The 23712-nt window shown below is 44.7% G+C and overlaps 3 protein-coding genes across 6 annotated transcripts; 1 reads left to right on the plus strand and 2 right to left on the minus strand.

Moving 5' to 3' along the window:
* Positions 1-50: 50 nt before the first annotated feature.
* On the plus strand, positions 51-6895 carry ZBTB8OS (zinc finger and BTB domain containing 8 opposite strand). 2 transcript variants are annotated; one of them, XM_074162044.1, is made up of 9 exons: positions 51-277; positions 401-481; positions 1586-1759; positions 3175-3199; positions 3783-3904; positions 4123-4205; positions 4612-4664; positions 4922-4958; positions 5601-6895. In XM_074162044.1, the coding sequence occupies exons 3-9, from the start codon at positions 1672-1674 to the stop codon at positions 5685-5687; spliced, it is 495 nt and encodes a 164-aa protein (XP_074018145.1). In that variant the 5' UTR covers positions 51-277; positions 401-481; positions 1586-1671; the 3' UTR covers positions 5688-6895. The 2 variants fall into 2 exon arrangements, with proteins under 2 accessions (XP_074018145.1, XP_074018146.1); XM_074162045.1 differs by having other exon boundaries at positions 79-277; positions 401-496.
* Positions 6896-9256: 2361 nt separating this feature from the next.
* Positions 9257-12084, minus strand: LOC141474230 (zinc finger and BTB domain-containing protein 8A-like). Of its 2 annotated transcripts, none has more exons than XM_074162042.1 (3): positions 11104-12084; positions 9978-10147; positions 9257-9703 (listed from the first exon to the last, which is right to left on the minus strand). In XM_074162042.1, exons 1-3 carry the CDS (start codon positions 12059-12061, stop codon positions 9374-9376), a joined length of 1458 nt encoding a protein of 485 aa, XP_074018143.1. In that variant the 5' UTR covers positions 12062-12084; the 3' UTR covers positions 9257-9373. The 2 variants fall into 2 exon arrangements, with proteins under 2 accessions (XP_074018143.1, XP_074018144.1); XM_074162043.1 differs by having other exon boundaries at positions 9374-9703; positions 9978-10166; positions 11237-12061.
* Positions 12085-15707: 3623 nt separating this feature from the next.
* Positions 15708-23261, minus strand: LOC141474237 (zinc finger and BTB domain-containing protein 8A-like). 2 transcript variants are annotated; one of them, XM_074162051.1, is made up of 4 exons: positions 23122-23261; positions 21047-22014; positions 20419-20588; positions 15708-20014 (listed from the first exon to the last, which is right to left on the minus strand). In XM_074162051.1, the coding sequence occupies exons 2-4, from the start codon at positions 21984-21986 to the stop codon at positions 19682-19684; spliced, it is 1443 nt and encodes a 480-aa protein (XP_074018152.1). In that variant the 5' UTR covers positions 21987-22014; positions 23122-23261; the 3' UTR covers positions 15708-19681. The 2 variants fall into 2 exon arrangements, with proteins under 2 accessions (XP_074018152.1, XP_074018153.1); XM_074162052.1 differs by lacking the exon at positions 23122-23261 and having other exon boundaries at positions 19682-20014; positions 21137-21986.
* Between the last annotated feature and the right edge of the window lie 451 nt (positions 23262-23712).

A 23712-nucleotide genomic window follows, 5' to 3' on the forward strand; every position in this document is an offset into this window, starting at 1 on the left:
CGGCAGGCGAGCGCGCTCGGCGGTCACGTGGGAAGGAGGAAGGTGCTGCTGAAGCTCCCCTGGGAGCCGCCATTTTCCGGAGGGGAAGGGGAGGGCGGCCCTCGCCCCTCGCCCCTCGCTCGCTCTTAAAGCGGCAGCGCCCGACGCTGAGGGGCGGCTCGGTGGCGGCGGCGATTCCGGGGAGAGGCTCCGGTTTGGGATTGGGAAGGGCCGTGGCTGCGGCCGCAGTTTCTTCCGATTACCACAGCTGCGGGCAGGCCGGGCCGGGACCGCACCGGTGCGTGTGTGGGGCTGAGGCCTGGCCCTCAGGGCCCTCCTTTCTCACAGGAGTATCCTCAGTTTGCTCTTGGGTCATTAATTGTTTATAATCACTAATAACTTCCCTTTTTCCCTAATTCAGTGCGGCGTGGTATGTGGCTGGTGCTGATGGGCCTGCTGTGATCAGCCGTGGATCTGACCCTCCGCAGTCAAGGCTTAACAGGTTTAAAATCAACATGTGCATTCATGTGGGTTTATTCCCTCAGAGGAGCAGTGGCTTCTCAGTTTCAGACTTCTCTTTGCAACATCCCTAGATGCTTCCCTGAAAATAGAAATTGGAAATCCCATGTTGTCTGTTTCTAAGCCCTGGAGTAGGAACCACTCCTGTTTAAAACTTGCCTTGATGTTACATACTATCTATAAATCTAGCATTTGCGCTATTTTCAGAAGTCTTGGGCTCAGCTATAGATAAATCTTTTAATGCACAAAAATATTAAGCAAGAGTGAGAGTAGTTGCTATATATCTGGAAATCTAGGGGGCTCTAGTCTGAGGAAAACTAGTTAGCCTGAAGTTAATGAGGTTCTCCAGTTTGTGGCTGTTAGATTTACAAATGAAAGCTTGTATGAATCTGAGCAACAACTAAGATCTGGTCTGAGAATTCGACTTTTAAATAGGGATTTGATACAGTTCTTGCTTAAAAAGAAATCGTAAAAAAAAAAAAAAAAAGACATTCTGCAAGAAAATAAACGTAGGAAAACTCCTGCACTTGTGTGACAGGTCGTACTTGCCCCACGTGAGTTTCTAGGATTGAAGCCTCAAATACAGTCTTTGTCCTAAGAGAAAACTAGTTTTTTTCCTAAAGAAAAATTGCATGTGAGGCTGCAGATCTTCCTTCCTCTCACGTCTTGTGGTTTGGAGGCAATGCAAATTTCAGCTTGCCGTGTAATGTATCAATGGGCTCACTATTTTTCATTATTACATTATTTTATTATTTGAGGATGAATCCAATGCTTGGTTCTGTACACAGCAATGAGGAAAAAAAATGTGGTTCTTCCCAGAAAAGGCCAAAGTCCACACTTTCTGTAAGATCTGTAATCCCTTGGCTTCGCTGGCTGAACGTAACTCGTGTCAATTAATGAGGCAAGTGGTGTAGGATTGAACTGTGAACTTCCCCTGTCTCCCAGTGACAGTTTTGAGAGCAAACAACTTAAATGACATGCATTTAATGTCGTATTTTAAATACCTGAGCCTGTCTACAACTGTTACCAAGCTGTTGTCAAGTGAAAAGCCGAACAGAGAGGTAATTCTCCCCTTTTTTCCGCACAGCGTCCCCTGGCAGGTCGAGGCACTGGCGGAGGTGGCCACGTTTCCCGGCACCAGGAAGTGAAGGAAGGTTTCTCCAGCCCAGAGCCATGGCAGCCGACGAGAGGGACTACAACCTGACGGAGGAGCAGAAAGCCATCAAAGCCAAATATCCACCCCTCACTAAGAAATATGAATGTGAGTATTTTCTAACGTTATCCCAACTCAGCGTATGTGTGACGGTGCAACCGTGAAGAGGAGGAAGGGGAAGGAAGGAAGCAGGATATGCTTTTTAAGCATATGTGGGGTTTCTTAACGTGCCAGTATTGTGTGTCTAGACTGTGGGATGCATCTGTAGTTGAATTAATAGAGGTGAGATATGTATAGTTTTCTTCATCACAAATAAATGCCTTTCTTGTTATGGGTGCTAAAGAAATAATAATAGATTCATAAGTCTCACCTTGAAATCTTTCCCCTTTCAAGCTATTTCTTAGCAAGGCAGTATATTTTTCTACCTCTCTTATAGAGCAATTGATATTCAGGAGTGTGCTGGTCTTCTGTGTGGTGTTTTTTCTCCTACACGAACTACTTAAAGATCATTATCTCTCCCTTTCCCCACCCCTGAAATGTCTTCTAAGAACGTGTGGGTGGCAGCCCAAGGATTTGCTTCAGGTGCTCGCAGGAGACCGTTCAGTGTCTGGCTGTTTTCTGTTTCCTGTCTGGAGGGACAGTGTCTATTATTCTGTTAGAATATATATTTTTAGGATGTGTTCAGAGCTTTATTTGATAGCAGTGCAGAAATACGGTGACATATTACAATAGTCACGCTGTTGCCATAACTGGAAGAGGTTTTATTCTTCTTTTATATCCACTGGAATTTGTTTGCTTTAGAGACGGTTGTTGAGCATCCATTAATAGCGTGTGAATGATCTAAACAGCATCAGAACAGTCTTTCAGTTAGTGATCATGGCATGGCTTTTATTTTACATCCCAAGCTAGCTTTGTTTCTCCCAACTTGTTAAAATTTTGCATTTCTTTCATTCTTGTAAATGAATATAAACGATGTTCATGTAAAATTTGATACATGCTTGGGATGTTAATCCTACCTTATTAGTGAAGATTGTCTTCTATTTTGTATTACGTACTTTTTTAAAGTTCTCCCTTTTGCATAATGAGTGTTTTTGGGTGTGGACAGGTATATTTGTTCACCGAGCTGGAAATATTTGTAAATCTCATCCTCTGCATGAATAATTTTCAGTCCCGCAGACTTCAGCAAAAACCCTTTACTCCTGGTTAAAGTTTCTTGTTATTGCAGGTAACTTGTAGAAGCCTGTTGTGTTCCAGCAGCCGTACCTTGCACCCGGTGCTGTATATGTAGGGCACTGACGTAATTATATTAAACACTGTTTTTCTGCTTGGAAGTATTAATCCAAGATTCCACCTGTGCTACCTTTTTCTAATATGCTGGAAAAGAGATTATCTGTGTCTCACATCTGAAAATGAATGCAAAAAGTTATTGTTATAACAACAATATCTGATTGATGGTTTTTTTAATCCTCATTTTTAAAATACGTTTGGTGATGTCATGCCTTTTCTTTTTCCTTCCCCCTCAGATCTGGATCACACAGCGGATGTGCAGTAAGTACGGGCAGATGGGATTTCTCAATATGGCAAGTTGATTATTTCTTACGCTGCTATAAATTTGGAAAACCTGACGAAGACTGGTTTGCGGGTGTACACCTTGTGGAACCATGAAATGTCACTCACTGGGGTTTTTGATGGTCAGTTTTGTTGCTGCTCTCAGGGAGAGCACAGAATCATGTTTGGTTTCTTTTCTAATTTAATATGGGGCTTCAGATTAAGCCTTTGTTATTTAGAAATGTCTTTTGAAATGTCCTTTGAATCTCTTCCTTTTAAACCAAATTTCTTCAGAGTAATTCAATTCTATAGACATCAATTAGCCATGTTAGGAAAGAGCTTTCTTGTTGTCTGGTAAAACATTTATTTTCCATGTTTTTCCAGGAAGCTCTTCTCACAAGGAAAATCTCTTGTAAAATCTGTCGAAATGCGTAGGTAATAGGTATAGAAAAAAGCAAGTAATTTTGTTCGTTCACTTCCTCTGCGTTAATTCTCATGTTCTGATTTCTCACCTGAATATTACTTTGGGATATATTTATTTTATTTTTGTTATGGTCTGGTAAATGATCCCATGTCTTTTTAGGCTACACGCCTGGGGAGACACTTTAGAGGAAGCGTTTGAGCAGTGCGTCATGGCCATGTTTGGGTACATGACTGACACGGAGACGGTGGAACCTGTGGATACCGTCGAGGTAGAGGCAGAAGGTAAAGCTGCGTCGACTTTTTATACTGGAACTGTATGAACCCTAAGGGTTTTAAATCTTTAGATGTAGTTTTGTTGCAGTTAATTAAAATCTAATTAAGCATCACTAATCTGGATCTTCTAATAGTGCAGAAGCTGTACATCTGACATACTCTTAAAAATCTTTGAGTGTTCTTGCCGAGGCAATCGACTGATGGTCTTCTCTGCTTCCACCACGCAGGACATGACATGTTGTCTCTCCTCTTCCACTTCTTGGATGAGTGGCTGTATAAGTTCAGCGCTAATGAGTTCTTTATACCCAGGGTAAGTGTTCTGTTTTGATCTCTTTCCATTTGTAGGTCGAGGCTGTTCTCTGGTAACACCAGCTCTGAATTCAGTGGTACTTCAGGGAAAAAAAAAAGGGACACAACAGATCACTTAAGCACAACACACAGAGAATTGAAAATCCTGGGGCAGAAAGACTTCAGAAACAAATTGTTAAGCTTTGTTAACACAAACACCAATTATTAGCTGCTATTACACAGTAGGGGCAGCTCTGCTGCCTTCCTGTTCGAAGTCGCAGTGTATCTCTCTGAGGCTGCTCAGATTCTCTGGTTTTAGATTCCATTTAAACAGGGGGATGTAGCCCTTGTAAATGGGATTTACTGAGAATTTCTGCCTGAAGACAGAAGATGTTACTGACAGATTTCTCTTCTCGCTTTCTCTACAGGAGGTGAAAGTGCTTTACATCGACCGAATGCAATTCAAAATAAGATCAATTGGGTGAGCATAAATGATGGGTTGAGTAATTAATATCTTTACTGAAAATGCACATAACTGCCTTCAGAGTCACCACTCTCAAATACCGTCGATGTGCTGGAGTTTATTGATGCTTCTAAAAAGCGGATTGTGGGCTGCTTTTTTTGTCCTTTGATGCTTTAAATGAAAGTCTCGCTGTTCCTATGCGCATCATTGAAACAAGTTAAAACATTTGGTAAATACCAAAATTACAACCACCTCTCTTCTTTTTGCTTTTAAAGGTGGGGAGAAGAGTTCTCTTTACCCAAACACCCTCAGGTATGCTGTGGTTCATCTGTACATCTCTTACCTTCCGGGGGTAGGATGAGGAGGGGTGGGGTCTTTTAAATCTTGTGAGATCCGAGTATAAACATGTCTGAATGGTTTCACAGGCACTAAACTTAAAATCTCGCTTTCTCCCTGTTTTTTGTGAATCCGTTCCTGAAACTGTTGAGCTGAGTGTCTGATTCTTCCTCAGCACTAGCAAAACTCAACAGTTGGCTTCCTTTTTTGCGATGCTGATGACACAGTAAACTGATCTATATTCAGAATGTGTATGTGGCTTTTTGCTAAGTCAGGTTTTGCTGCTTTGTGTTTTTTTTTCCCCCTAAAGAATTGCTAGAAGCAAATCCTTATCTCTTTGGCTGTGTCCGTATTAGCACAGCAAATGCTGAGGTTCTGTCAGAGGTAAAAGGAGGAATTCGTAGTATTTGAGAGGTAGTAAAATCAGGGAAGAGTTACTTACTATTTGGCCTGGCCAAGTCCTTGCCGTTAGTATGTCAACTTTCTTATTCATTGGAACAAATGCAGTTAGAGCTTTTTGGGGGAAAAAGAAAAAATGATTAAACTGGATAGCATCTGTAGAAGGTGGTAAATACAGTGTATTTAGAAAATTCTTGGGTTTATGTCTTTTCTCTCTAGGGTACAGAGGTCAAAGCCATAACTTACTCAGCAATGCAGATCTGTGAAGACGAAAAGCCCGAAGTCTTTGTCATCATTGATATTTAAAGCCAGAAGAGTGTGGTCAAGTGGATACTTGTCATCGACTGGCAAAAGTCCCTTGAAAACTGTAAACCCCCGTGGAAGTAACTAAGGAATTGGCCAATTCAAGTCATAAATTGAAGGGAGCGATTGCAGGGAACGTCAGCCTGTGTTTTGACTTGAGGGTGGTGAGACACAACCACCTACATGCCAGGAAAAAAAAGATCTAGTTGGTTTTTGGGGGGTGTTGAGAAGAAGAGAGCGAGTTGTAGGGGTTGAAAGTCTCTCAGGAATGTTAGTAGCCAGTTTTTAAGGCTGATAAATTTCTCGGGTGCTATCTGAACTAAATAGAGAAACTAGTGGAGCTGCTGGCTGAAATCTTTTTGCAGGGTGGCAGGAGATAACGTTCATCTACTTGGTATCATCTGCAGATCTAAGTGTTCTAATTCTGAGGTGACATCCCTCCTCCATATCATATAAAAGGGCCAAAATATCTGCAGTGGGCTGGATTTAACAGATAAAAAATTCTGACTGTTCAAAGGACACCTAAGAAAGTATACCAATGAAAAAAAAAAACAAACCACCACACCTTCTAGACTACTTTAAAAAAAAAAATAAATAAATCATGCCAGCAGGTGGTGCTGAATTGCTGTAAATAGATTTCCACGTGAAATCCTAAAGCATGTGATCATGTACAGGGAATCCTCATGGCACCGATTATCACTAAAAAGCAGGTGGCTTTGCGATGGAGAAGGGACTGCCCTCTCCAGCTACGTCTTGCCAAAGCCGATTCTCTTCTTTTAAAAAGGAGGCGATTTGAATCGGCTTCCATTTCTGCCTTCGGAAAGGACAAACGCAGACAATCCTTTAACGTCAAAAGGGTTGTGGACTTCAGTTCACCGAATCAAAATTAATTAAAAAAATAATCAAAAGTGTGTTTTGTTTTAAATCTCAGGGCAGTAAATGCTCGTTACCCGCTGTTGGTATTTACCTGTGAGAGGGCACAGCCTGAGGGACGGTAGGTGCTGGCCTGACCCGCTATTTTTTTTAATGTAAATCCTACAAGTGCCTCACCTCTGGAGGTGGCACCTCATCTGTGTTTTGTTGTAACGTCATCTTAAATAAATTGGGGTTTTAAATAAATTGGGGTTTTATTTCCACATTGTGAAGGTTGAGGGATAAAATCCCTTTTATTTTTTGAGAAAGCGTCGACACCGAAATAAAACTTGGGATGGAAAGACTTAGTGGATTTGTGTGTGAGTAATTTTGGCCAGTGGATTTTTAACACCAATTAATTACATGCATGCTTTGTTCTCTGCTAAGGTGAGCAGACTTTTTTAATAAGAATGACAATACACCTATTTGATGGTATAAAAAAAGTATGATTTTCACACACTGGGCTTTCTTCCCTCCTCAGGAGCAGCCCCTGAGGCTGAGGAGCAGCCCTCAGCACATGCCCGCTACAGCGACAGGCTGGACACAGCGGCGCTGTGGAGGAAGAGCGAGGCCTGGGCTCGCCTGCTTGAGCTGCTCGACACGAACGGCTCCGGGCTTTCCCTCAGCACGGCAAGCGGCCGGACCCCACCGGAGTTGAGGGCCGTACCGGTCCGGTGAGGGCCATGGCGGGTGGGGGGGGGCCGCCGCCGCCCCTCAGGCGGGCAGAGCGCGGCTCCCGCCCCTCAACGCGGCTTTGACACCTCATTGGCTGGCTAGGTCAGGCGACTGGAATTAGCCAATCAGGCGTCGAGTTGAAGCGGCTTTGTTCTCCACGGAGCCTGAGGAGGCGGCTGCGGCCGTTGGGCGCCGGCGCTGAGGGAGAGCGGCGGGGGGCGCTTGGCCTCTTACCCAGCCCTCTAAAATGGGAGAACAGAATTTTATCTAGTTAAAATTTAACTTTGTGGAAGTGCTGAGATGCCCTGTGTATACCATCAGTCACAGGACATAGTAATACATTAAAGTGCTCTGCTTTTAGAAATGGTGACAGGAACTTGCTAGAAAAACACGTGGAATTAACGAAGTAAGTGTTAGTAATTATTTTTTTTCCAATATTTATTAAGTACTTACTATAAAACAGGCCTTAAGTTCACCTTATTCCATTTCCACAGCTGTGGGAGTGACAGGTTTCAGCCAGCAGTGTGTTTACTGGAAATCCTGTTCTCCCAGTACGTTACAGAAGCCCCATGGCTGGCTGTAGCTTCTCACTGAGCTGGGGCCCTCTGAAACAATTAACTACCTGAAAGTGGTTAATTGAAAAACATGCTTAAACTGCAAACCTTTCTTTTCTTGCTGCTAGTTGAGCAAGCTCAGTAGGCCTTGCCCTGTTCTCGCTTTTCCCTGGATATCTGTTAACAGCAGCTATTGGAGACAGGGAGAACCTTGATGTGAATCAATATGGCTGTTCTCAAGTTCTCTACAGGGAATTTTTGCTTGCTTGGCAGTAACCTCGAGCTACAGATTCTGCTAACAGGAAAGAAAACATAGCATAAAATGAGACATGAGACCAAACAGTGGCTCTTTTATCAAGAGTACCTACTGGGAATGCCATTCTCTGCTCTCACTCAGAATGTTTCTTCTGTATGTTCAGAGGTGTATTTATTATTTCTTTTTATCACTTCCGTACTGAGCACCTTCAGTTTCTTTAGCAAGCGGAGGTTCTCTGACCCAAATGACGGGGGAAAAAATTATTACTAAAAAAGCTGAAAAGACTCTAGAATTACAAAGGTTGCTTAAACTCTAAGGGAAATTGTCCTTATAAACAATGTTTTTATGCTGACTGTTAAGCAACCTTTAAGCATCCTAAACTTCCACAAGCAGGGAAGCCTTTCTAAAGCAGCTCCATGATCTAAGTCAGTCACAAATGTCCCACTGAAATTAAACAGACTTGTCCTCTTTATTATTTTAGCATAAGAGACAGGAGTTTAAGCAAAACTTGTACCAGTCCTGCAAAAAAATGGAAAAAACCTGACAACTGTACTTCCAGTGATTGCACTTTATTTCCTTGGAACCACGTTAGTGTATCTTTCTTTAAAATTCACAGTACAAACCCACTGCATATCTGAAAAGGCAAACTCACTACCCAAGTGCACTAGAGATACTCTTGTTAGTTATTCTACTTTGTATGGCTGTGTGTATTCTTTAAAACTAATCATGCTTTTCTCAAATATAAGAAGCAGTTAAGCTCACTCAGAAAACAAAGCTCTCCTAAATAGGTTCTTCAGCAGGAAGAATTCCACTTGTTTTCTCCTTTCTTAGGAAGTTTCTGAAGTGTATATACATGTTAATTACAGTGGCAACAAAAATGGGGTTTACATTTCTTAGCTGCTTGCTTTAGGAAGACTTTTTCGAAGCAAATTATCAATATTTGTTTTTTAAAAATTTATGTTGTATAGAATCTTTGTAGGACTGTAAATTGGATCACACTTGCATTATGAACAGGAGCTCTGAGCAAGTCCAATGAAATAGAAACCAATTCTTCCAAGTAGTTTCTAGATAATAAGTAGTTTCTAGATAATAAGTACTTTCTAGATGATACTTAGAAGCCGTTACACTGTTGCTTGTCTGTAAGTATAAAACAACTTGTAGTCCTTATTTTGTTTCTCATAATAGAATCTTAGCATTATTTCATTTTAATGAAAGTAATAAACCAGCAATAGTTGGTAGGACACAAGTAATTTAATCTTGAATACAACAGTAACAAGTATACACAAATATATCTACCTAAGATTTGGTTTCACCTTTTCCTCTGCCTCATCTGGAGTATCATCCTTAACGTGTCGGACAACCAAATTATAGGGTTCTTCCTCCATTGTCTCTTCCTCTGATTTCTGTTCCTCCTCCAAAGCCCATTTGGAACATTTGTTTCCCGTGGAGGAGACAGGAGAATGTTCTGCATCTAAATCGTCAGGCATGCTGTCAAAATTAGCTTCTGCTAGACATTTATGGCACAGTCTGTAGCGTCTTGTTCCCTGCTGAACAACACATCCTGTGAGGTCGGTTACGTGACGCTTGCATTTTCTGCAGATCAGTTTGCCGGCTTGATGTATCTAAAGAGATTTCAAATTTGAAAATGTCAGTGTTCATCCAAAAGCAGATTTAATTTTATTTATTTTTTTTTTTTTTTTAGAAAAAGATAATTCACTCAATCATTCTAAAAAAAAAAAAAAAATTAAAAATATAATTGGCCAATTTAAATAATGAATGATTGATGTGCAGCTAGGAAGCTTTTCTGGGATTAGGTCTGGAAATGAGTGACCAGCTGGTGCCAGTGACATCTCGTGGTGTTTTTGCCCAGGCTGAACCCCGACGGAAACGCCGTACCGTTTGGAAGTGGTTCCGTAAATGCTCCAGCCGGGTGAACCTTTTCCCACACGCTTCGCACGGGTACGGTCGCTCCCCCGTGTGACATCGAAGATGTCGCTTCAGGTCTGCGCGTCGCTTCACTGTGTGCGTACAGAAGGGGCATTTGAATCGCATCCGAGGTAGGTCATCTGTCAGAGAGAAATACAGGTACAATGTCAAATAGCGGTAGCCTTTCTTTATGTAGTAGTTTGATTATTTTTCAGCTTAAATAAGCAGCAGTTCATTTTTCTTCATTTTCATTCATTAAATAGAAAAAATCCTAAAATATACTCCCCCCCAAACCCAGTATTTCTTACTGAATGTGTTAAATGGCATTTGACACTGGATTCTTTCTCGCTCAGGGTATTTTTTAGACATACAGATGATCATAAACACATAGCTATAATATACAGTCATCACATCTGCCTCTTCCATCAGCTAACAGCTCATAGCTTTGATGTTTATAATCTCAATGTAATACACTAGGATGCCCAATGTCTTGAAATTATGCAATTATAATAAAATATAGATACACTAGTTTCCAAAGTAATTCAGGCAAGAGTACACCTGTCAGCTTTACTCCACCCGCTGAGGGCTGTGCTCTCAGGCCATCGAGAGCCGAGATGCTCTACATAGTGTGGCCAAACAGTCCTGAAGTTTGGGCTGGTTTGGACCTCAAGGGAAATGCAGCGTCCTGTCAGCGACAGGACCTTCTCTTGTGAAGGACCTGGGTTGGATTTAGGTTGAACACCTCTATTTCTGCCAGGTATTGGGGATATTACAAGAGAAATTCAGCACTTCAGGTCCCCAAGTCCATCACAGCTCTTTAGGCTTCATTAAACTCCACTTGGGACCAAATAATCTGGGATGTATTGTTTTAATTTTGCACAATGCCTGGGTCAAACTCTCCAATTCCAGTTCTCACACCCTGCTCTGGCTGCAAAGTCTCTCATCCTGTTGGGCACCACACTCCAATAGATCAAGAAATAATCTGCAGCTCTAGGCATCGTTTGGATTTTAAGGCAGCTACACAGATTCTCTCCAAAAGATCATCTCGATTCTTCCAAATAAAGATAAACTTTTCAAAGACACATCTATTTTTTACCTTCATTCCAACTACTCATTACACCTAAAATTGTGGGCATGGAGGTGTACAGTTCCTCTGCCTTTAACTCCATGAACTCGGGAGTTCTTGAAAGCTCTTGTTCGAGCTGAGCAACAGACCACCTTTTGGGTATCACTTCTGCTTCGTGATTATATCCGTAACCATCCTGACCAACGTCATTCTCGGCATCGAATTCAGCCTCCTCTCTAACCCGAGAGATGTGGCCGGATTCGGATGCGCTGCCGCCTCCTCCGGCCCGCTCAGCTTTGTTCGATTTACACTGCACGAAATCCCGGCTCTGCGACAACCCGAGGTGCTTTCGGCGCTTTCTCGTTGAGCCCTGTTTTCTGCCTCTTTTGGAGAGCTGTGTCTCTGCCCGCTGAAGAATGACCTGCGATGACAGGTAACTGCTGTAACCACTCCAGGAATTTTCATTCACCGTATTAGTCTTTTCCTCCGGGACTGAATAGGAACGGCGGGGATTGCTCTTCGCTTTCCTTCTTGACCGATAAAGAGACGGATTGGCAGGTTCGCTGTTTGTACTCTTGGCCGAGAGGCTGAGGTAATGATCCTTTTCCTTCTCATTAATATCCAGCGAGGACTTAATGAATGTCTTACAGACATTAAGGATATCTGTCATCTGCAGATAGCTCGCAGCCGACATCACTTCGATCACATTTTGTCCGGTTAAAGACAATACGCCTGAATACACAAAGTCCAGGATAACCATGAATGTCTCTGGAGAGAAGACCTCAAAAGTCGCTATCGTCGGCTGGCTCGTCTCCTTCGAGCTCTGCGAAAGGAGCATTTTGAAGTAGCCGCTGCTGGCGAACAGCACATTGCGGTGTGCTTTAAAGACCTTTCCCTCCACCAGGATATTGCAGTCGCAGAACAAATCCTGCTTCCGTTGTTCGTTGAGCTGCTCCAGGAGGTGAAACTGGTGGGAAGAAATCTCCATTCCAGTCAGGGATAGCGGGAAGCCTTGCTCTAAAGTTAAAAAAAAAAACAAAAACAAAAACAAAACAAACAAGTACAGTCATGATAATCTAAACCAATGCTGTGGAATCCTATTTTAAATAGAAGAGGTTTATTTTTAAAAGCATGAACAGCGTGCGTGTTATCGCATTCCCAGTATATCTCCAAACTCCCTGCAGCCCCTACGCCCCTAATAACAAAAGAAACTTAACAGCTCTAAAAGAGGTGAAAAGATGCCTCAGCGGGATCACTGCATATCCTAAAAGAGTTGAGATTACATCGGCGACGACGTCGGCGGTTGGTAGATTGAGAAAAAGGACTTGGCTCTTCTGCCGTGGGGAGAGCCAGGGCTACGAGAGGGTCCTCGCCTTAAACCCGTTCGCCGCGGGCACAGCCCCGGCCCGGGCGCCTCAGGGCCGCAGACGAAGGCGGCGGCAGAGCCCCGGCGGCCGCAGCCCGCCCGGCCCGGGCTCCCCCGGCATTGGCGGAGGCCGCCGTCACTCACCCGCACGCCCGGCCGAATTGGTCGCTCGGTCACCGGGAGCCCGGGACGCCCGACGGCGCCGGACCCGCCCGCCAAACCGCGGAGGCGCCTCCCGGCTCCGTGGGTAGCCGTTCCAGCTCCCGCCATCGCCGCGCCCGCTCCCCTCCGCCGGGCCGGGCGCGTAGCCCGGAGCCGCCCGCGTTCACCGAGCCCCGTCTCCCGCCCCACCGGAGCTCCCGACCACGCTGCCGCCGCCCGGTGCCGGGCGCCCGGCGTGGCCCGAGCCGCTCCCGCCCCGCCGCCCGCAGCCTCCCCGCGCTGGCCGCGCCCCGGCCGCCCCCGGCCCCTCTCCCCGCGCAGCCCTTTGTTGCCGCGCCCGGGGCTGCAAATGGCGCCCGCGGAGGACGCTGTGCGGCCCCAGGAACCCTCGGCGCCGAGGGGCAGCTGCCGGCGGGCCGCCGCGCTACGGTCCCCGCCGCTCCCGGGGACTGCGGAGCCCGGGGAACGCCCGCGCAGCAGCCCGCTCGCAGCCGCTTCCAGTCCCGACCCTCGGTCCGAGTTATCGATGTACAGCACAACCCCCACTCACCGGCTGGGTCCTGCGGGCGGCTGCCGCCGAGCCGAGAGGAGAAGAGAGAGGAGCGGGCGGTGGATGCGGGGTCCCCGGCCCCGCGTCGGGGCTGGCGCTGGCTGAAGGCGACGCGCGGGTCCCGCAGCCCCGAGCCCTGGAAGCCCGAACGTGAGAGAAACAAAAGGTATTTGCTGACGTGGGCGTTGGACAGAGACGCCCGAGGGCTGGGGACACAATTAAAGGGGCAACGCACCGATTGCAGGCGCAGCCCAGCGGCTTCCTCCGCCTCATCGCCCCGCGGACGGGGCTGCTCGCCTCTTCCCACACCCACATGCTGCCCGGGAGGCCCACTACCTTACCGCAGACAATGCACCGCTATTGTTAACGGCCAGGCTAGAGATCTTTGTATATGGAAGGAAGGCGCCACCTGAGTGGGAAATATTTGTAACTCCGTGGCATAGGATATATTACGTTACTTGATATAGCGGTATTTTTTTTGTAACAGGGAAGTTTTGTATTCAAACAATGTAGATAATCTTAAACCAAAGTACTGCAAGTGGGAGTGCAACATGACATTGTCCTGGGTTTTTTTCCCCTTCTCTGTGGAAAAAGAAAATCAAATCAGGATGCCCGTTAGAAGACAAGACACTTTCAATCTTCTGCCTGTTAGAAGACAAGACACATTCGGTCTTGTGCCTGTTAGATGAGACACTTTCAGTCTTGTTCCTCGAGATCATTGAATGATTTTGAGAAAGAACCTCTGCGGGTCATCTGGTACATCAGATCATGGTAAAAGAACAGTTCCCATTTGCACAGTAAAAAGTGTCAGGTCAGAGTGTTGTGGAGAACTTAATTATTGTTTAATTTAGCATAACAGCTACGCCAAGATACGGAAATCTTCTTCCTGCCATTCCTCCCAGATTTCCCTTACAATTTTCTTTTTGTTCTGTGTTGCTACTATGTTTAAAATTCTTGATGCACCAAATAAGACGCCTCTGCATTTCAAGAGTTAAATATGATGAAAGGTTATGCTAACTCCAATGTGGGAGGTTTTTTAAGTGAAACAGTATAGAAAATACTTAACTAAATGGTATTAGAAGCTTTTCTTAGTAGCTTATCAAATTATACCTATCACTCAACAGACATACAGACTGTTGGTACAGATTTACACCTAACAGGAAAAGTACACTGAAAGTCTGGAGGCAAGGACTGGATCATTATAAGATCCTTTTCTTCAAAACTCAAACTTTGGGCCAGAATTAGAGAAATTTTCTTCTATTTCATTCCTGTAAAAGTTGCCTTCCAACTAATAGTAACCTTCTAATTGACTTCCGGCTTTCCTGAGATGTTCCAGAACAATCAAGTGTTGGAATGCCTGTACTAGAATATTGAACTACTCTGAAAATTCTCCTGTACTTATTTGTGTAGAAACAATAAAAGGAATACAGAATGAACTATTTGGACCATTTTGGGATTATAATTTACATTTCTGTACCTTGCAAATGGTTAGAAGTCTCCAGTGCCAGCTTGACCAGATGACATGGCCTCAGCAGCTCACTGAGGTAGCTCCTTATGAGTTTGTAAACTCAGTAAATAAACCCTCAACATATGTGCTTATTCCAGTCTGACTGCTGCTGCTATCTTTAGCCTCAACGCTTCGATTAAAATATAATTTGTAAAGTTGTTGTTTTATTTAGGATAAATTCAACTAAACCAGTTTTGTTTAGCTGTAATCCTCAACGCAAATCTCAACTCTGCTCACCCTCAGCAGTTAAGGTTTTAGATAAACATTCAACTATATGGCATTGTTGTTACGCTGACAGATGCTAATGATTATCAGAGGGGGATCCTGGGATCTGGGCACTCATTGACTCAGCTGTAGCCAGATAGTAGGTCAGGCATTTTTTCAGCTAAATCAAGGTCCATTTAAATAATAAATGGGACTGAAGATAGTGCTATTAGCCCCTGTGTAGGCTATCTGAAGTTCAAAGCCAAGTATTTCTGCAGACTAAGAGACCAAAAGGTAGACGTTGGCATGGCTAGGCAATGGGATAACCTCTCACAGTGACCAGATGCTTCAGGGAAGAAATGCAGTATTCCATAATTTTACATCCAACAGAGATTTTTATCATTGAAAAATTGAGAGGGATCCCAGTATCCTGGAGGATGGAGTATTTCTGAAGAGCCAGGAGTAAAGGAACAATGTAGCAGCCAGTGTCAATCCTGTGCTAGAGATCTATGGGCTTACAGATATTTTCAAAGCTCACACTAAATCAATATTTTTTGTTGTTTTGTTTTTTTTTTTTTTATCTCAGTTCTTAAGAACTGGAATAGAATATATACCAAAAGGTTGGAAAGGGAGGTTAATTCTGAGGTTGTTTTTTGGAGTCTGCTTTTTTTTAATTATTCATTTGGAAAAAAAAAAAAACCAACCAACAGTTGAACCTTCAAGATAAGGACAAGTGTCATTTTTTGGGGATAGTAAATACCGAAGTTTGGAAAACAAAATGGAAACAAATGGAAATGGAAAACAAACAAAAAAAATTGGATATGATTTGAAGGAGAAAAACTAATCAAATATCACACAAGTCATGGGTTTATGTGGCAGGTAGAATTCTGTAAGAAATACCTGAAAAGGGAGAAAGAGAAATGTTTTATAATTCAATGTTTCAGCCTTTGAAAGGATGGCAAGATAGTTGCCAGAAAATAAGGATAGTTAAAGGTGAGACACTGAACAGAGGATGAGGAATCTGTGTCTTCACTCTTGACCATGGTTTTGTGAACACATTAAATACAAGCCAAGCAAAGAGAGACAGTCTTTCAGTGACAAAGGACAGACAGAGGAGAGGACAAAGACACTAGGATTGCACAGAACGTAGAGGTATAAAGGAGGAACGTCTCTGAACTGGACATCCCTCCAGTGTTGGTCAGATGGAACAGGGAATGGAAAAGCAAACGATAGGAGAATGATGTATTGAAAACCAGTGAATGAGGAAAACATGCATTAAGTAGCATTTAAGAGCGTTCAAAGCAACGTGAAAATGATGAAAGAAGTACAAGGAAAAAAAAAAAAGCAAAAACCAATTTGAGAGGAATCATGAAACTGTTGGTCATAGGGGAGCTGTGAATGTCCCTAGTCCCACCTCCCACAGGAAGAAGGCCAGCACCAAGATCAGATCAGCCATGGCTTTGTCTAGCCAAGTCTTCATCACTTTTTAAGGACAACCATTTCCAAGGCTGCTTTCTGAACAGCCTGTTCCAATGCTCCACTACAATTTAAACCTCTCAGACTGTGATCTGGATGTGCAGAGGCAGGACAGAAACAATCTGAATGGATCAATATTAGCAGAATTCAGTGCAGTTCTATATAGCTGTCTCAAGCATTTAAAGATAAAATACTTGTGTCCTAATTGTGACTTGGCAAAGTTCGAAAAGCAACGTATTCAAATCAGTTATTGTTAAGTAAATTAAATTCTGGGGGAACAACCCTATATGGTCTTTGCTTTCCTCCTTGAAAAGAACAAAAATGTTACTTCTGCTAATGAGCGGTGTGCGATCCTAACAGGAGGATGAAGACGACAGTCATCAGAGGCAATGCAAGATGAAAAGAAAACAAATCGGATTTCATTTAGAGAAAAACAAGCAAAATACATGACTGGCTATGTAAAATGAAGGACGTCGAAAATATAAGGCACTTAACATTTATCTTGTCTTGCAATACAAAAATAAGGAACAACAACTGAAATTAAGGCAACAAATGTAAAAATGGTAACCTTTTTAAAATACAAAACATAATTGATCTGTGGGAATCGCAGTCTTGAGCTAAAACTCCAAGCTTAATAAGATAATTTTAAAATTACTACAGATATCTAGTTATGCTACTGAGAATAACAATAACGCATAAGAACAGTGAAAACCCTTGTTTGCCAGGCAAATCAACAATTAATCTGCCTATATTTAAAGAGTAAATGTCTTCATAAGGAAAGATTGTTCCATTTGCTCACTATAGCCACTTCACATCTTTTTCTGAAGCATCTGGTCCTCAGTATTCTTACAGTATCTAATTAGATTGAGTATTGATCCCAAAATCCCTTTGCTTCCAAAAACGCCCCCAAGTGTATGGAAACACTTCATAGTCTCACCTTTACAGTTGGCGGTTAAGATCTCAAGCCTAGAGTGACACTTTATTTTCCCCTCCCCTTAATCCATCCCCAAACACACACACAGACTAATCCCAGCCACTTTGGATTCTGGGACAGCAGGCACTCATACCTACAATTTATTGCGCATACGGTTTAATGTAAAGGGAAATGGAAAAATCTATTAAATTTGATTTCAGCAAGCATTTTCTCTTGAAATTTGATCGAAGTCATTCCGTATTCGTTTATATATTTCTTTGTTCTATAGTTGATTTAGTTAAGGTTGCTCAGGAATATTTCTTAGCCATTTAATAATACGCATTTTAGGAGTAATAACCTCCAAGAAATTAACCAGCTGTTTTCACATCAAGTCCATTCTGGGGACTGCTAACCAAAGTGTAACATAAAATCCAGGCAAGTGTAAGTCTTGTTTGGAAAACACGTTTTCATATGGGTCATGAGAAAGTTTTGTAAGTTCTCCGCTTCCGTCCCCCTCCCCAGGTCGAGGCCAATGGACAATAATTTTTGTAGGAATAATAAAATACCACTTCTCATCTTAGAACACACAGGGAGGCTGCTTCTTGACAGCCCTGCACGTCTGAGGGGAAGGACACTTAATGCTTACGCTGTGAACTTAGTAGGAAGCACTGGAGCTGCCACGTAAGAGACCCGTAGGCTGGCCATCTGCAGCCTGCAAGGAAAACGCTGCACTCTCTGGTAATGATGATACTAATAAGGCTATACAGTTTTTACACAAATAAAAATAAAATAGTGACTTTTTAGCTGTCCCTGGGAAAGAGATTATATAGTGTATATACGGGATTTTTCTGTAATTAATCCCGGGTTTCAGCCAAACATGCTTACAAAGTCATAAAAAAGAAAAAAAAAAGTTTTCTAAGCCTATAGCCATTGAGTTCAATGATCCCAGGATGAAGGCTGTATTAATACTCAGGTCTGTCCAAGAAAATGCAGAGTAAAAGCACCCCAGGAGCATAGTCCTGCTCCTCTCCTGTTTGCAGTGCTGGTTAAGATAAACTCACTAAGTAACAAAACAAACTGGCTTGTTCTGTTATAGAAGTAAACTTTTCTTTGCCATTAGTCATCTCATCTCTTGTAGTCTAATTGTAGGTAAAATTACACAGATAGGATGTCTAGACCTTCCAGTACATCTTGTTCTCGTTGGCATATAGTACAGACTGAAAAAGGTTAAAGTTATGTTCTCTTGGTGACCAAATGACTTTGGGAAGATATAAATTGATAATGACTCAATCATAAAACTCATCAGTTTAAATTGAGTACAGGTCAATAAAAACAAGAGGAAGTCAATGGTTTCAGATGGAAAATCTCATCAGTTCCATTTCTAATGATATCATATATATACTGTACAAATTGTTCTGCCATTGCTATTGGCAAATAAAACGGGGAACAAAGAGAGAAAACAACAGCTTAAGTAACCTCGTAAGGATTTGTTTCCTTCATGTTGGCATGGAGAAGCTGACACTGCCATTGGCAATGCTGCAGATTCAGGGCTACCAGTCACGTCAGTCTGGCACTTTTGAGAGGTTTAAAAAGAAAAAAAAAAAAGAGAGTATTTTACTAGAGCTTATTAAAACATAGCCCAGTCTGAGCTCCCAATTTTCAGAATGAATAAAACATCTACTGGCATCAATTAATGATCCATATTTGTAATCATTTTATCTCTGATGTGTTGACTAGGACTAGCATTCATGGGTTTATTTTCTTGTAAAGAAATAGGTCTTGAATGATCTGCTAAAGATTCTCCTTATTCTAATAAATTTTACAACAAAGTGCTTTTCCAGACAAATGTGCTAAAACATTTGTATATACTTTTTCTTAATTAGCTGCCTTTTTTCCTTATTATAATATGAAGACTTCATGAAATTTCAGGGAAGATTATCTTCATTTCTCAATACTGAAGAGAGGTTTTCTTTATTATTCTGGTGTCAGGGGTATTTATACTTTGTTTATCGCCAGATGATATTACTTATAAAAGCCACATCTCTATAAGTGTAAAAGGTGGGCAATTTACAGCACTGTGTGACTTTTTTTTTTAAAAAAAAAAAAGCATTTAGAGCTCACTCCCTCGAAAGAGGTTTTGAGAAGTGACCCATTGTCTACTATAAAAAGTTATCCATGTAGTACTTCAGTTTCCTTGTTCATCCATTTTTTCATTTAAGGATGGACTATTTCTAATGAAGCCAAGTCTGGGTGTTCTGATAACAAAACTCCAAATGGATTCAATGGTATGTCCATAAATACATGCAAGGCTGGACCTGTTCAGGAGAAACCAGTGTGTCTCTGTACGGTAACAACAGGCTGGTGGAGGGCTTATGGTCAAGCCAGTACATTCTCCCTCTTACACTGGAATTCCCAATTCTTTTACTGCAACTACCTAATATTTGGTTTTACTTCCTTTTCATCTGCTTCATCCTCACTGTCATCAACTTGCTGAATGACCAAGTCGGTTGACCCATCCTCCACAATCTCCACATCGGATCTGTTGTCTTCCCCGTAGTGCCACCTGGAATCCTTATCCCCATCTTGTGGGAATTCAAGGGGTGCTTCAGCCTCCAAGTCAATGCGAATACTGTCTATGCCAGCTTCAGCCAAACACTCGTTACAGAGTCTGTAACGTCTTGTTCCCTCTTGGACCACTTGTCCTGTGAGCTCAGTCACGTGGCGTTTACACTTTCTGCAGATAGGCTTACACGCCTGATGGATCTGGGGAAATTGAAACGAATAAATCTGATAATGTGTCCACAAAGAAGTGTTTTTTAAGGTGACAAAAAAGTAGGGCTGGAGTAGCATTATGGTAGCATTAACTCATTTAGAGAGACAGTCACCAAACATTAAAACTTAAACAATCCCAGGTGCTGTAATTGCCCACTTAAGCTCTATTACAGGACTCGCAGAGAGCAGTACCTCTGTGAGCCATCAATTAACAAATAAACCCATCCCCTTTCATACAAATTATGCTTCAAATAGACTTCAGCAAAACCAGATTAATTTTCTATTACCTCTTCTTTACGGGAGTCAATATATCAACCAGAGACACTTGTACTGTGTTTAATTACACTGAGACTTTTACACGTTAAACAAATCATGCAGTTACTAAAAATACATACTGTTCGGAAATGGCTACTTAGGTGATCTAGCCTGCTAAATCTTTTCCCACACGCCTCACAGGGGTAAGGGCGCTCTCCCGTGTGACAGCGAAGGTGACGCTTTAGGTCTGCTTTTCTTTTCACCACGTGAGTGCAAAACGGGCACTTGAACCTCATCCTGGGCAGATCATCTGTTCGAAAATAATGTGATTTAAAAAAAAAAAAAAATTAAGTCGTAACATGTCTAGTCATGTAATACTCTAGGAAATGGCATTCCATGAGCAGAAGAGCAAATCACTTTTATTAAAAAGAACATTATCATAGGTCTTTTCAAGCACAAAGATCTTAGTTACACCGGAGTGCAACAAAGCAGTGGACCGTTAGCTATACTGAAATGAGATTAAAAATATCCCAGAAGATCATGACTTAAATTCGCAAGACGAAGCTGCAGAGACACTAAGGAATATGTATTTTGAAAGGCTATTCACAATTTTTAAAAAAATAAGAGTTAAACTTTCCAAACTTACATTTCTGCACAATACAGATGTCTTTTTGGCAATTGGACACCCGCTTAGTAAAGCACATTTCTCACGGACAGCACAGAGGGTTCCCAGATGACTCCGCCCTCAGCATTAAACCCAACTCTTACCTTCAGCCCAGCTTCCCATGACGCCTAGGATGGAGGGCATGCTCGCGTACTGCTCCTCTGCCTTTGAAGACTTCGATTTACTAGAAGAACGGGGTGATTCATGCTCCTGCTGTGACACAGACAAGCTCCTCGGCATCACGTCAGACCCCTGGCCGTACTGGTATCCCACGTGAGGAGATTCAACTTCTGTTTCAATCGGAACCTGCTCCTCCGACGGAGCGATGTGACCAGCGGGCTCGGCAGCCCTCTCCTCCAGTTTGCTTGATTTATAGTGAGGAATGTCAGAAGGTTGCTGGATTCCCAGGTGCCGGGATTTCTTTATGGAATCTTGCCTTTGCTCGTGTTTGGACAGCTGCTGCTGGGCATTTCTTTGAGAAGTTGGATAGTAGCTGAAATTGCTCCAAGCGTTTCCACCCATCATACATGTCCCTTGATCCGGACTTAAGTGTGAATGCGGGGGGCTGCTCTCTGCCCTCCAGCCTGCGCTGTACAAGCAGGATCGGTCCACGCCGTTCGAACTGACGTCTTTGTCTGACAGACTGAAGTACCGATCCTTCTCCTTCTCGCTGATGTCCAGTGAGGACTTAATGAAGGTTTTACACACACTGATAACGTCGGTCATCTGCAGATAGCTCGCAGCCGACATCACTTCGATGACGTTCTGACCCGTGAGAGACAGTTTGCCTGAATACACAAAATCTAGAATAACTGTAAATGTGTCAGGAGAAAATGCCTGGAAAGTCGCTGTCGTCGGCTGGCTCGTCTCCTTCGAGCTCTGCGAAAGGAGCATTTTGAAGTAGCCGCTGCTGGCGAACAGCACATTGCGGTGTGCTTTAAAGACCTTTCCCTCCACCAGGATATTGCAGTCGCAGAATAAGTCCTGCCTGCGCTGCTCATTTAGTTGCTGCAAGAGGTGAAACTGGTGAGAAGAAATCTCCATTCCAGAAAAGATGAATTGAAGCGGCGCTCTGAAAAAAAGAAACAAAATTATTAGACTTTTGACTTCAGCGTCACGCAATTCAGCCAGAGATGTCAGACCCAATTTTAGGGGTATCTCTAGAAATAATCTTATTTATTTAAATTACAGTATGCACGACCATGCGTTCTTTTTTTTCCCCAAGATGAAAAAAGTGATGAAAAAGCCAAATAAAGCAGTAGACGTTATTTGGCAGAGAGGTGTGTGTGCTGCAGCGAGGAGCATCTCCTCCCTAAGGATACAGGACAGGATGGCTGCGACCCCCCGCCGCCCCCCGCCCTTCGCCCGTTCTCCAACGCCACCCGGCGCCACCGTGCCTTGAGCCGCCGTTACCGCATCGCCCCGCTCCGCCCGGGCTCCCCCCCTCCCCGCCGAAGGGATCAGAAACGGGACTCGGCGGCGGCAGAGCCCCGGCGGCCGCAGCCCGCCCGGCCCGGGCTCCCCCGGCATTGGCGGAGGCCGCCGTCACTCACCCGCACGCCCGGCCGAATTGGTCGCTCGGTCACCGGGAGCCCGGGACGCCCGACGGCGCCGGACCCGCCCGCCAAACCGCGGAGGCGCCTCCCGGCTCCGTGGGCGACCTCCCCCGCTCCCGCCACCGCAGCGCCCGCGCCCCGGAGCCGCCCGCCGCGCCCGCTCCCCTCCGCCGGGGCCGGGCGCGTAGCCCGGAGCCGCCCGCGTTCACCGAGCCCCGTCTCCCGCCCCACCGGAGCTCCCGACCACGCTGCCGCCGCCCGGTGCCGGGCGCCCGGCGTGGCCCGAGCCGCTCCCGCCCCGCCGCCCGCAGCCTCCCCGCGCTGGCCGCGCCCCGGCCGCCCCCGGCCCCTCTCCCCGCGCACCCGCCGCCCGCTCCCCGCGCAGCCCTTTGTTGCCGCGCCCGGGGCTGCAAATGGCGCCCGCGGAGGACGCTGTGCAGCCCCAGGAACCCTCGGCGCCGAGGGGCAGCTGCCGGCGGGCCGCCGCGCTACGGTCCCCGCCGCTCCCGGGGACTGCGGAGCCCGGGGGACGTCCCTCGCAGCAAGGCTGGCTGCGGGGCCGTTTCCGCCCCCAAATCCCAACGCCCGGTCCGGCCTGCCGGCGTGCGAGAGCCCCCGCTCACCGGCTGGGTCCTGCGGGCGGCTGCCGCCGAGCCGAGAGGAGAGGAGAGAGGAGCGGGCGGTGGATGCGGGGTCCCCGGCCCCGCGTCGGGGCTGGCGCTGGCTGAAGGCGACGCGCGGGTCCCGCAGCCCCGAGCCCTGGAAGCCCGAACGTGAGAGAAACAAAAGGTATTTGCTGACGTGGGCGTTGGACAGAGACGCCCGAGGGCTGGGGACACAATTAAAGGGGCAACGCACCGATTGCAGGCGCAGCCCAGCGGCTTCCTCCGCCTCATCGCCCCGCGGACGGGGCTGCTCGCCTCTTCCCACACCCACATGCTGCCCGGGAGGGGATGCGATGCCCTAGATGCTTTCTTCTCACACCTTTATCTATAGCAGGGGCCTTGGTGACCCAAATCCTTCTTTAACGCGCCTGCAGCTTCCTCAAAAGGAGATGTAACATTTTTTTTTTTTTTTTTTTTTTCCCCCTGTTCATATCTCTTCTGAAAAAAACAGGCCTGACATCCTAGTACCTGAACCTCTCACCTTCTCTCACTCCGAGTTTGGTATCTTTCTCCTTCCTCTTCTTGCCACCAGGATCTTTTCGGTGCTCT

This window comes from Numenius arquata, chromosome 21, assembly GCF_964106895.1.
Source record: "Numenius arquata chromosome 21, bNumArq3.hap1.1, whole genome shotgun sequence".
NCBI lineage: Eukaryota > Metazoa > Chordata > Aves > Charadriiformes > Scolopacidae > Numenius > Numenius arquata.

What these genes read in the sequence shown, in the direction of transcription:
- LOC141474230 (XM_074162042.1), bottom strand. Translation starts at nt 12,061, where the DNA reads ATGGAGATTTCTTCCCACCAGTTTCACCTCCTGGAGCAGCTCAACGAA. An exon ending in AATGAGTAGTTGGAATGAAG is followed by an intron (nt 10,148 to 11,103) that starts GTAAAAAATAGA and finishes TCTCTCTGACAG; the next exon opens with ATGACCTACCTCGGATGCGA. An exon ending in TACGGAACCACTTCCAAACG is followed by an intron (nt 9,704 to 9,977) that starts GTACGGCGTTTC and finishes AAATCTCTTTAG; the next exon opens with ATACATCAAGCCGGCAAACT.
- LOC141474237 (XM_074162051.1), bottom strand. Translation starts at nt 21,986, where the DNA reads ATGGAGATTTCTTCTCACCAGTTTCACCTCTTGCAGCAACTAAATGAG. An exon ending in CATGGGAAGCTGGGCTGAAG is followed by an intron (nt 20,589 to 21,046) that starts GTAAGAGTTGGG and finishes ATTTTCGAACAG; the next exon opens with ATGATCTGCCCAGGATGAGG. An exon ending in TAAGTAGCCATTTCCGAACA is followed by an intron (nt 20,015 to 20,418) that starts GTATGTATTTTT and finishes CAATTTCCCCAG; the next exon opens with ATCCATCAGGCGTGTAAGCC.
- ZBTB8OS (XM_074162044.1), top strand. Translation starts at nt 1,672, where the DNA reads ATGGCAGCCGACGAGAGGGACTACAACCTGACGGAGGAGCAGAAAGCC. An exon ending in CGTCGAGGTAGAGGCAGAAG is followed by an intron (nt 3,905 to 4,122) that starts GTAAAGCTGCGT and finishes TCCACCACGCAG; the next exon opens with GACATGACATGTTGTCTCTC. An exon ending in TTCAAAATAAGATCAATTGG is followed by an intron (nt 4,665 to 4,921) that starts GTGAGCATAAAT and finishes TTGCTTTTAAAG; the next exon opens with GTGGGGAGAAGAGTTCTCTT.